This window comes from Mesocricetus auratus, unplaced genomic scaffold (assembly GCF_017639785.1).
Source record: "Mesocricetus auratus isolate SY011 unplaced genomic scaffold, BCM_Maur_2.0 Super-Scaffold_100013, whole genome shotgun sequence".
Lineage (NCBI taxonomy): Eukaryota > Metazoa > Chordata > Mammalia > Rodentia > Cricetidae > Mesocricetus > Mesocricetus auratus.
The window spans coordinates 61,861,636-61,874,376 of NW_024429196.1; the positions used below are offsets into that span (position 1 = coordinate 61,861,636).

The following is a 12,741-nucleotide window of genomic DNA, read 5'->3' on the forward strand; positions in this document are numbered from 1 at the left end:
AAGGTGCCTCTGAGTGATGACGTGTAAGTTGCGCGCCGAAGCTCAAAGAGCCGGCCGCCTCTTCCATTGAGTTCGCACGCTGGCTTGTCCTGCGCGGCACGTGTGTTGCTGAATGGAGCTGGTCGCTGGCAGCTACGAGCAGGTCCTGTTTGGGTTCGCAGTGCACCGCAAGCCCGCGACGAGTGGCGGCCGGGAGGTGAGAAACCGCGAGTCCGGGGCTGCGGGGGACCGGCGGGGAGGGGAGCCTGGTTCCCTCCCGGGCGGACGCTGCGGCGCCTGGGCGTTATTTAAGCTCGGTCTCCATAGATTATTGATGGAGGACTTGCGTAGGAAGCAGACAAGTTTATGCGGCAATCCCAACTCCAGAGAGACTGAGGCAGGAGGATAGTGAGCTCAAAGCTCGTGTAGAAAGACATAGTAAATGCTTTTCAGAATGAGATAATATCTACTTGTTATAGTAGTTATAAAACGTCTCTAGACAGATACGAAAACGTTGGTCGCAGTGTGGAAAGGAGATGAATGGTTGTCAGGGTGGGGAGGTGACAGAGAGAGAGGATGGCTAATGCTTGCAGAAATGTAGTTCGATAGGAGGAATGACTTTTTTTTTTTTGCCTAGTAAGATGACTATTTTTATTACCTAGTAAGGTAACAGTCAATTGTATGTTTTAAAGTAGTTACTAGAGAATATTTTGAATGTTGTCAGCTCAAAAATATGACCCTTGATTTGATTGAGGGATAGATAGGTCGTTTGTTTGTTTTCAGATCTAACTACGTATGTATTGAAATATCACATTGTACTTCACAAATACATGCACTCGTTGTATGTTAACTAAAAGGGAAAACAACTTAAAGCACTCTCAGGGCGTGAAAAAGCTGACGTTTTTAGCACATACAAAAATGAGGTGAGCAATTAAGCTGACAATTACTTTAGCTGTTCGGGGTCTAATGTAAAAATGACTTTACCTGTCACTGAGTTTCTATCCGATTAACAAAATATTACAGCTGGGTTGGGATCAAGAAGGTGATACCGATTCGCTGTTTCTTGTGAATTTACTGTGGGTGGAGCGGCAGGGTGAGAAGGTGCCGGAGGTGTGGCTCTGCGCTGGTGACCGTCCTGATGGAAGGGCCGGCGATCAAGGGAGAGGAGTACAGAGAGTGTAGCACAGTGTGACATTTATTTTTATTAGGTATGAAAATAAGCAGATCCAGGTAAATGCCAACATGGTAGCCAAACAGTAAACAGGGTCATATACAGGACTAGAGGCGTGATCTAATACTACAAGTGGTTACTTCTGGAGCAGTTCCACTTATCGCCTACAAATCTGTCTTGTTGGGTACTTCCTTAGCGTATTTTCTTTGTAATATGCTTGTTCCAGATGCGCAGCAACCCTGAGATAGATACAGCCATTCTCATTTTAGAGACAAGCAATTGGGAGATGTCTCATAGGCCAAGAGACTGCTCAAGGCCACACAGTTTACAAATACAGCATGTCAGGGCCCACCAGGTGTTGCCCAGGCTTTCATTTTTAACATTACTAGGTGCTGCTTGGAAATCCAGCCAGTAACCATGGTAACCAATATTTATGTAATTTGAATAAACACGTGATACTTGACATAAATTTGTAGTATGGTTGAATCAGATGACCAGTGTCTACTCAAAAGGCTGAGGCAGGAGAATTAAGAGTTTAAAGTTTAAGCCAGCTATGGTAGTGCATGGCTTTACTTTAATCCCAGTACTCTGCAGGCAGATGCTGGCAAATCTCTGGTCTGCATAATGAGTTCCAGGATAGCCGTAACTAAATAGTGAGACCCTGTCTCAAAAAAAGAAAAAAAGGCATAAAATTTGCCTAGGTTACATATTGACTTCAAGACCAGTCTAGGCTACATAGGGAGAACTTTAAAAGAAGAGGGGGGGGGGAGAAAGTCACATGAGTTACATGCCCCAAGTATATTGTGTCTTGAGTCAAAGGAGGCCTGTCATCCCTGACTGATGGGAGGACTGTCCACTGCTGTAGTCTTTTAGGACTTGATGTGTGGTGATTCACCTTAGGCATCATGCGGAGAACTTTGCTGGGGTTTCTTGTGTTGTTTTCTTTCTTCCTTGGCTAATAATAACACCTTTCCACGTAGCTCCTTCAGTTTGAAGAGTACTGTATATATGTGTGTGTGTTCTGTACTTTGTACTCATCCAATCACATTTCCCAAACCAAAAAGCCATATAGTAGTGAGCATCTGGTCCCTGAGACTCATTATTAGCAGTTCCCAGGGCTCATATTAGTGCTGATGAGAATATACCCACACAGTCTTATAGGGCTTATCATATCTTTACTTCTGTGAAACATCACATTAATTTTATATCTTTCCTTGGAGTGACAGTTGCATTTGAATAAATATCTGTTCATTGTTGTTTCTACTACCCATATGGTATCAAGCATATTTAGTAGGATAGTAATATAGATGAGAGAGAGTAGGCAATGTTACTGGAATTAATTCACATAGAAAGTTGGACATTTGAATGAATCACTGATATGGAAGCCTGTATGTAAGTCTCCATTTCTGTGATCTGGAGATACGCTACCAAGCCTAACTTCCCCTCATTAACACTCCTTATTGAGGTCTCCAGTCCTTGTTTTTTGTTTTGTTTTCATCAGTGTATTATTACCTAGTTTTTCTCCATTTGCAGGACCCACTGGTTGATTTTAGGGATTGTGGAACTATATTTTCAGAGAACTGTGATGCGACTGTGGTGTTGACCACATTTCATTCTTTCTTAGACATGGACTCCTGTGGCTGACTTCACTCACCATGCCCACACTGCCTCCTTGTCAGCGGTGGCGGCGAACAGTCGCTTTGTAGTCACTGGCAGCAAAGATGAAACGATTCACATTTATGACATGAAAAAGAAGGTCGATCATGGGGCTCTGGTGCATCACAGTGGTAAGTTTGTTTAGTCTCTCTTCTATTGCTGTGAAGAGACACATTGACCAAAGCAACTCTTAAAAAAGCAAGTGTTTAGTAATGGGTTAGTAATTAAGAGAGAGCTAGCCAGTAAGAAGCCTGAGCCATTGGCCAAACAGTTTCTAATTAGTGTAAGTCTCTGTGTGTTTATTTGGGGCTAAATGGTTGTGGGACCAGGTGGGACAGAAACTTCTGTTCACAAGAGAGGATATTATTGCTGATCGAATAGGAGGTGAATAGATGGAAGTAGTGGCCAACAGTTATAGTCTACAAAGAACCAAATGGTCAGTGTTGTTGTGGACCATGTGTATGGCCTATGTTACAATCACTTAGCTCTGCAAAAGCACTGGCTGCCTCTGCTTCCGTGGTGCCAGGGATTGAACATGGATCTTGTCTGTGCTAGGCAGAGCCACTTCCAGACTACATTCATCCTCCTGCACTTCCAACCAGAGACCACGTTTGTGTTCAAAGCTATACAGTTTTGCCTGTCTTGCTTTTTCACAGGCACCATAACTTGCCTGAAATTCTATGGCAGCAGGCACTTAATCAGTGGCGCAGAAGATGGACTCATCTGTGTATGGGATGCAAGGAAATGGGAATGCCTGAAGTCCATTAAAGCTCACAAGTGAGTCCCCTTGGTCCTATTGGCAGTTTTACCCTGCCAGTCAAGCTGAGTGCTAACTGTCCCTTTCCTTTTAGAGGACATGTGACTTTCCTTTCTATCCACCCGTCTGGCAAGTTGGCTCTGTCTGTTGGTACCGATAAGACATTAAGGTAAGTTATAAATTCCCAAGAGCACCTTTACTAATGTATCTTTTACTTAGCAATAACAAATACTGTTTCCATATCCATCGTTCCAAAGCTTTCAACCATTTTAACGTATTGTGATAACAAGGATAACAGAACAAAGCAGAAAGTCAGTAGAAAGTATTTCATAGTGCTGGTGTAAAATGATCTCTATTGGTCAGGCAAGGTGGTGCACGCCTTTAACCCCAGCACTTCAGAGGCAGAAGTGGACTGCTCTCTGTGAATCTGAGGCCAGCCTGGTCTACATGGCAAGTTCCAGACTAAGGCCCTGACCCCCCCCCCAAAAAAAGGTCCTTGTTTCCATGTTTGAGTTATTGTAGAATGAATTGAGGAGGAGAGTGATCCTGAAGAGAAACTTTGAATAGATGAAAATGTAATGAATAGCATGTCTAAAATTTCAGGAAAGGGTTGAGCTTTAATCATACTTGAAAAAAAACATTTATTGACATTGCTACACAGTAAATGGCAGGTGCTTTAAGTATACAGCATGTAGTGAAATTGTCCTGTGTGGATGCCTGTCGTACATTTTTTCCCACTTGGTGACATGATAATGCTGTAAACAAACTTCCTGTTTTGCAGAACATGGAATCTTGTAGAGGGAAGGTCAGCTTTCATAAAAAATATAAAACAAAGTGAGTATTTTGTACATTTTGTAATAACTAGCTAGACTATGAATGTATGCAGATACAGTTTTAAAATATTGATTATTTGTGTGTATGGGTATTTTGCTTGCACGTATGTCTGTGTACTACTTGGATCCTTGGTGCCCTTGAGGCCAAAAGATGACATCAGATGCCCTGGAACTCTAGTTACAGACAGTTGTGAGCTGCCACGTGGGTTCTGGGAATCAAGCCCAGTTCCCCTGGAAGAGAAGTCAATGAGCATCTCTCCAGCCCATTTTTTTAAAGTTGTATTTGTATTTATTTAACGTGCATGGGTTCTTAGTCACATGTAGATATGTGCATATATGTGCCTGATGCTGTTAGAGGCCAGAGAGGGTGTCTGATCCCCTGAACTGGATCTAGGGAAGGTTGTGGAAAGCAGCATGTGGGTGCTGGGAAATGAATCTGGTTCCCCCTGCAGGAGTAGGAGGAACTGCTAACTGCTGAACCTTTTCTCCAGCCCATGCTTACATGTGCTGTGTACATGTGTGTACATGTTTATTTACCTCTTAGATGGTAATAACCTCTGAGAACAAGTGTTTCATGTTACTTTCTCTTCCTGTGTTAGATCTGGGTTCTGCCACACATCATCTTTATGACCTCAGTAATTCCTTAAACTCTGTCTACAGTTTAACTTGCGAAGTATGTATTGGGGATTTGTTGAGAGGTTGAGACCATTTTCCCTCGGGGAAAACAAAATTTCCTGTTTTTGTGATCTTTTTTAAAAAAGTCTTTATAAGATGGGATAGGGCTGTTGAGAAGGGTCTAGTATAGACTAATGTGACTTCAAGATTGCTATGTAGCCGAGGCTAGCCTTGAACTCCTGAGCTTACAGGCATGGGCCACCATGCTCAGCAAGATAAAAATGGTCTTGCCTTACAGATGCCCACATAGTGGAATGGTCCCCAAGTGGAGAGAAGTATGTCGTTGTTGTGCTGAGTAAAGTGGATGTCTATCAGCTGGACACAGCCTCCGTGAGTGGCACCATCACAAATGGAAAGAGGATCTCGTCAGTTACGTTCCTTTCAGTGAGTTCTACAGAACAGGGCGGGAGGTCTGAGGTGTCATTCCTGAAGACATTCTGAGTAGTTTTCTTTCTCCTAGGACTCTGTCCTTGCAGTGGCTGGAGATGAAGAAGTTGTAAGGTTTTTTGACTGTGATTCACTGGTGTGCCTCTGTGAATTTAAAGCTCATGAAAACAGGTACTTTTTTTCTTTTAAAGCAGTCTGTGTGTAGCCAGGCGTTGGTGGCGCACGCCTTTAATCCCAGCACTCGGGAGGCAGAGGCAGGCGGATTTCTGTGAGTTCGAGGCCAGCCTGGTCTACAGAGTGAGTTCCAGGACAGCCTCCAAAACAATACAGAGAAACCCTGTCTCGAAAACCCACCAAAAAAAAAAAAAAAAAGGCAGTCTGTGTGTATGTAGTCTTAATGTTAACAGGCAATAATTTCATAAATCTCTGTGTGTGTTAAGAACAACAGCAAGGGTACTCAGACATGTTACATGTCTATGATACCTGGCATCTAAGGAGATGCTGGAAAGTGTTGCTATTTCCCTGAATGTCATAATGCAGGAAGGATGAAGTGAGTGTAACTAGTCTATTTGCACTTTTAAAACTTTTAGACTTAAAATCAAATATCGAGATTATTTGAGCAAAGCAAATGCTAAACAATATTGAACTTTGTTCCTGACTCCGCGTGTGTGCGTGCGTGCGTGTGTGCGTATGTGTGTGTGTGTGTGTGTGTGTATGTATGTATGTATGTATGTGTTGAGGTGTTTCAAGACAGGGTTTTTCTGTGTAGTTTTAAACTTGCTCTGTAGACAAAGCTGGCCTTGAACTTACAAAGATCCACCTGTCTCTGCCTCCCTAGTACTGGATTAAAGGTGTGCACCACCACCACTCAGCCTGTTCCTGACTACTCTTACCTTTTTTCTTACTCTGTTTGCCTCCTTCCCCTTCTTCCTGCTGTTTTCCTCCATAGGAAAAATGAAATAACATTATTGAGCTCCATCTCCACATGCTTGCTGTGTGTATGTAAGGGTACTATCTAGCGAGTCTCAGAGCAAGTAGATAGTTAACATAGGCAGGATCATTCCGCACTTAACCAAGGGGGCTCTCCCAAATCCAGGCCATCTGGGGTTTTTTAGTATAATTTTGAGGAAGGCAATAGCGTACAGCATTTTACTCCAGTGTAGTTCATCAGCATGTTCTTCCATGTCTCAAGTGAGTCTTAGTTCTTGTTTTCTGGGGATTGGTTGTTTCGAGAAACCTGTCTTTGTAAACATTTAGTCCTGCAGTTGGTGTATGGGCAGTGCTTTCCTCCAGTATTAGCAAGTAAACTCATTTTAGGGAAGCCATTTCAAACATATTCCTGACAAGGCTACTTTTTCAGTGGTGAGCAAAATTCTTTTTCAGTAATGAGGAAAACATTTGGAAGCTTGTGCTCCGTGTGGCTTACACTGTAGTGAAGCGGTGGCGCTTTGGCGGATGCTCTAGCTGAACTTCCTTCCTGGCCTGTTTGGTTTACTTGCAGAAAGCCTGAAAGGCCAACAGGCCAGTTAAGGACACTGTAGAGCCACTGCTAGCTCAGCATTTGTCACCTCAGGACCAGCCTGTGCTCCATTTTTATCCCCAGGCACTTCCTTCTCATGGTGTTTTAATTATTATCGTTTAATTGTGTGCTGTGCATCTGTGATGTGTGTATGAGGGTGAGGACCCATAGTGTGTGCTTGTAGGTCAGAGGACAACTCTGTGGAGTTGATTCTTTCTGTGAGTTCTGGAGCTTGAACTTAGGCCCTTAGGCTTATCCAGCAGGTGCCTTTACCCATGGAGCCATGGTGCCAGTTCTGGCCATGTTATTTTAAAGTAAGTTTTAGTTTTGAGGGGTTAGGCCTGGTGATAGTATGATTTTACTTCTGTTTGAAACATTCATCCAGCAGCAGTGGAAGGTGAGTGGTCTATCAGGCCATAGCAACAATCAGAAGCAAAAAGACAGCTTAGAAGTGGTGGTTCCCCTGTAGTTGGGAGAAATTTGTTCTTCTCTTCCTCTTCAGGAAGTCCACATCTTTCCTTTCTGGATGTGCAGTTGCTTGAGTTAACAGGCTTCATCTTACACGTCCTTATCTCTTAGAGTCTAGGACTTAGAAGGTACTGTGAGTGTTTTGTACCTGTCATTTCAGTTTGTCTTTATGATACAGACAGTTTTATCCCATAATTTGGTCTGAAGATAACTCAGTTTGATGGAAATATGCAGCATTTGTTATATCATAGCTATTGGACTCTGAAATGTTGAAAATGCAGGAGACTGTCATAGTTTTATGATATCACACCCTTTGGAAGAAATAATCTCTGGCATTAATGTTTCTACCCTAGAGTAAAAGACATGTTCAGTTTTGAAATTCCAGACCACCATGTTCTTGTCACAGCATCAAATGATGGTTTCATCAAAATGTGGACGCTTAAGCAGGATAAGGTCAGTGTCTTCCCCCGTGTCAACTGCAGTGCAAGCTTGACTGTGTTTTATTAGTGTGTCATGATAGAATGTCACTGTGTTAAAGTGTTACTTTAAATTACAGTGTTTGTTTAATGTGATTCATAAAACAAACCCTTAAGCTTTTAAAATTTCTGTATTGGTAGTTTTAAGGTTAGGGTTACTGCAGAGCTGCCTGGAGGCTTTGATTAGAGCTGATTAAGACCAGGACTCAGAACTTCTGTTGCCCTTCCAATCCTGAAACCGTTGCTTTTAACGTACTTTGCTGTTGTGTATTGGGTCATCTTTTATCTTTAAAAAAGAAAAACTAGAGAAAAAAATACTGCCATTACGATCTTGATTAATTATGGAACTACTAATAATTTTGAACCAGATAATCAAGCACTGAATTCCCTTCTTTAGTCTACTTACAGTCTCAGTTTAGTATTGTTTATTCTCAACTCTGCAGATGTGGTTTGTCTGTGAAAGACATAGTTTGTGTCCTTAGAATTTTATAATTTCAAGAAATTGGCTCTGTGAATAGCCTAGTCAGATGAATTATAAACCATAGTAGTCAGCTACTTCTAAGTGTCGTTACCGTATGCTCAGGGTATGCAGGCTTGCATCATCTGACAGACGGCTAGCTTATGAAAGATGCATTGCTGGGCAGTTTCATCAGTGCGCTCACATAAACCTTGGTGGAACATCTTACTGTGCATGGATACTGTGACACTCTTCCTAGCTCTGACTGGAACATTCTTTTGTGGTACATAATGGTATACTAAAACTTCAATTAAGATTATTACATTATGGAAAAGGAAAAGCTGTTATCCAAAAATTCCTCTGGGTTAAGTATAAGGGCTTTTCCCTTCTGTTTCAGAGAGATCCTCCATCTTTGCTGTGTGAAGTGAACACTGGTGCCAGACTGACGTGTCTTGGAGTGTGGTTAGACAGAGAGACAGATGAAAAATCGAGCCTTCCTCCAGCAACAGAGCCCTCCCCTGGTAAATGAAGTCGATCATTTAAAAAACTGAGCAGTTTGTTCCCTCATGAGTTGCTAAGCTTAACTTGAGAGTGAGAAACAGCCCTTAATGCTCTCTCTCTTGTATTTCAGTAAATAAAGAGCAACCCAAAAAGGAATCTTGTGATGTGGTTCAGAAAGAAGAAGCACCAGGACCTAATTCAAAGAAATCTAGTTTAACCGATGACGGCAAGGAGCCAACAAAAGGAAATAGCCCAGTGTCAGCCAAGAAGAGGAAAGTGACAAACATGTTGAAAAAGAGAAAAAAGAAGATGTAACTCACGTGGCAAATACCAGACATCTCCTCCCCAAGAGAATGTCTTCTTGACAGAATTCTCCTTTTCAAACATTATACCTAGCTTTCCCATGTGAGAAACAAAAAGATTTTTCTCCTTCTGGAGAAAATGTGTAGTTTTAAAAAAAGAACCACTTTTAGGTGGTGCTTTGTTTTGTTAAATAGTAAAATTATTTTTGGCAAATGGCATTATATATTGTGGTATATAGTAATTGTAATTACATTTTTACTATTCAAAGTAAGTAAAGATCTGAAAATACTGTATTTAGAATAATAGAGTTTTTAATATTTATTTCGTGATGCTTGGGATCAAGCCCAGAGCCTTGCATGTTAGCAAGCTCTGCCTTTACACCACCAGTACCCAGTCCCCTCTTCCTTGCACAGAGTTTGCAGACAATTTTGCTTCTAAGTGATGAACAACAAGCAAGTTTAAGGGCAAGAAAACAACACTTCTAGTCTAAACTAGCGTCTCACTTCCTTGTTGCCATGTTGGCACGGTTACCATCTATAAGAGATATAATCACTTTGTGCATTGTAGGATTGGTATAGGGTTAAGATGTATCAGTGTATGTAGGTCTTACAACAAGCTTAGCACACTGTAGGTGCTGAACGAAATGACCTGTTCCTACCACCCTCATCATAGAAAGGCTATGTTTTGTCAAATGGTGGCACGCACTTTTAAAGTCAGCACTCAGGAAGCAGAAGCAGGCAGATTTCTGAGTTCAAGACCAGATTTGTCTGCATACACACATAAGTAAAAAAACAGCTCAATAGATGCCTGAATGTCTTCATATTAAAGGATAGGAAGCCCCAAGGGCATAGTGTAAGTAGAAATCAAAAGAAGATAAAAATAATATGGGCCAGCAAGATGGCTTGGTGGGTGAGTTCCAGGCCAACCAGGGCAATACAGGCCCCCATCTTAGGAAAAACAAAATAGTAAATAGGAGAAGTAATGAATAGGAAGTATGTTAAGCATAAATAGTTCAAGATAACCAAATGCTCATAGCCTTCAAATTTATGTGAGGCGTCCAGTATGATACACTGGACAGGCGCAATACATAAGAACTGAAGGCATCACAAGCCCTTAATGAGGTCATCCATCTTAACTCCATATACTGTCTACAGCAACAGCCCAGTGTTTCACAGGACAGCCACAGTGCATCAATGATAGAGTGTGATTCTGTTGTACAGTACTTTCTGATCCAGATGGCCATCTTCATGATCCTGCTTGCAAAAGGTCATCCCAGTTGGGCTTCTGACTGTTCACCATCACCTATACAAGGAGTGGAGAGGGTCATGGGACCCCCTCACCTCTGTATCCAGTCACCCCTCACAGCTAGTTACATGCATTCTGCCCCAGTTGCATGGGACTTGGGAAGGGCTAGAGTTCATAGGTGGAGAAGGACTAGGGAACTATGTAGTAAACTTTCTTGGACTGCCAGCCTGCAAATAACATAGAGCTTGGCCTTAGCTTAGGCTTTCCCCATCTAACTCTTAGAAGTCAAGTTAACCTGCTTCTCCTATTAATCTACATTCTGTTATGTGGTTTTTACCTTTCCTTACTACAACACATCCAACTTGGTCCCATTCTGGTGGTGAAACTCATGTGCCCAGATTCCTCTTCCTCTCTCTCCCCGGAAATCTTGCCTATCCTCTCCTGACTAGCTATTGTATTACTATTTGGCTCTTTATTAGACCAATCAGAAGGCAGAAACATATCTTTACAGTTCAAAATATTCTACATTTACCCCTTTGTGTCTAATCTAAAAAGGAAAAATTTTTAAATGTAACAGTAAAAATATATACAATAAGAACAATTATCAAGTAAGGATTACATTCACAAATGTCCAGTCCATATGCATTTGGCAAATTCAGAAAAAAAATACATTATCCTATCTTGATGAGTCCAGAGTTTTATATCTAAACCACTTTCTATCATAATTGCATTACCATCTTAAACATAGTGTTTTATACCTTAAAACATCTTAGATAAACAAGCTTTTAGGTTTCTCAACCTTTATAAACTTTAAAAATCTCTTGTGAGGGATTTTTTTGTTGTTGTTTTCTGAATTTGGTAAGGAAAACTTTTAACTACATCTATCTATTCTTTAACCCCACCAGAGTCCCAAGAAGGATATATTACCTGAGTAAACAAGAAGTGTAGAACAAGCAACTTCCAAAAATATAGAACTTAGAGAAACAGTTGGTTACCTGGACAGTCACTCAGAGTCCTCTGCAATGTTGGGGCATCCATTTCCAGCTTACAAGCCTAGCATATCTGACAGACTTTTCTGTGAAGCAGGGATTTTGAAGGACTGGCCTACCTTGTCTTGGCAAAGTTTGACAGTTGCCTTCTTTTGTGTTCTTGTTCAATTTGTACTACATACTGTCAGCAGTCAAGGCAAGGCGGTTAAATTTGCCATGATGAAAGCAAACTCCACATGGAGGTTCTTCTATGTCCAGCATCCTTTCTTAAGTAAACTGGTGTTGCCAGGAGCATACATGTCTCACTGTCATGAAAAGCCTTATTGAAACATCTTAAATGCCATTATCTGGTAGGTTTATCTAAGATAATTTATTTAACCTTGAAAACATACCTAACACGACTATAAATTCGATTGTTATAGATCACTACTAAGCTGTATTTCTTAATTATCCTGAGCAGTTTGTAATGATAGCCTTCAAGAACTAGAACTTATATTTTTAAATGGCTTGCATAGATACAATACCTTAAACAAGAACATACACAGTATAATAAAAAATAACCTTAAATTTATCAATATATAAAAGGCCATACCAAGGTAAAATATTTTAGATTAGTAGTTGCTAATTTTAGATTAAAGGTAGATTCAATAATTTACCCTTTTGTTCTAGAATTCCTATATTCCCCTTTTTTCTCTTCAGAGATTCCCGAATATAACCTACTTTGCTTAGTTTTTTCCCTGACCATGACAAACTTCCACAATCCACCAAATGACAAAAAAAAAAAATCACCCACCACACCTCCTCTTGGTAATATGGGTGTCATGTTCTATAGACTGTTTTCTGTTGTCTTGGGATGATGACATCTTTAGGGGATGCTGAGATGAGAAAATAGGGATAATGGCCAAGTCCTGGGACAGCTACTTGTATTATTTTTTGTTTAGTCTCTATGTAGATCTTATCTGAAGTCCTGCCTAGAGTAGTCTTTGAAGCTGGACCATCTCAGCTAGCAGCTTTGAAGTTATTATGGATGTAGTTTTTTTTTTTCCCCCAAGACAGGGTTTCTTTGTGCAGCTTTGGAGCCTGCCCTGGAACTCGTGCTATAGACCAGGCTGGCCTCAAACTCACAGAGATCCTCCTACCTCTGCCTCCCAAGTGCTGGGATTAAAGGCATGCACCACTACCCGCACTGGATGTAGATTTTGAGGAAACTACAATAGAGAGGCTGGATCACCTGGGCTACTTGCCTTCATTGGTGTCTGGTCCTTTTTTACAGAAAACACAGAAACTTTTAAAGTTAAAATATATTTGCACTAACACAAGTATGG

At 41.2% G+C, this 12,741-nt stretch overlaps 1 protein-coding gene across 1 annotated transcript; it reads left to right on the plus strand.

The window, feature by feature from the left end:
* Positions 1 to 5: 5 nt before the first annotated feature.
* Positions 6 to 9,475, plus strand: Pak1ip1 (PAK1 interacting protein 1). Its single transcript, XM_040755866.1, has 10 exons — positions 6 to 196; positions 2,775 to 2,937; positions 3,463 to 3,583; positions 3,658 to 3,732; positions 4,345 to 4,397; positions 5,310 to 5,455; positions 5,532 to 5,629; positions 7,799 to 7,898; positions 8,776 to 8,899; positions 9,010 to 9,475. Exons 1-10 carry the CDS (start codon positions 113 to 115, stop codon positions 9,192 to 9,194), a joined length of 1,149 nt encoding a protein of 382 aa, XP_040611800.1. The 5' UTR covers positions 6 to 112; the 3' UTR covers positions 9,195 to 9,475.
* The last annotated feature ends 3,266 nt before the right edge of the window (positions 9,476 to 12,741 follow it).

Bases quoted from the DNA above. Each gene is read 5' to 3' on its own strand.
- Pak1ip1 (XM_040755866.1), top strand. From the start codon at position 113: ATGGAGCTGGTCGCTGGCAGCTACGAGCAGGTCCTGTTTGGGTTCGCA. The intron at 3,584-3,657 runs GTGAGTCCCCTT...CTTTCCTTTTAG, and splicing joins AAGTCCATTAAAGCTCACAA to AGGACATGTGACTTTCCTTT. The intron at 7,899-8,775 runs GTCAGTGTCTTC...CTTCTGTTTCAG, and splicing joins GGACGCTTAAGCAGGATAAG to AGAGATCCTCCATCTTTGCT.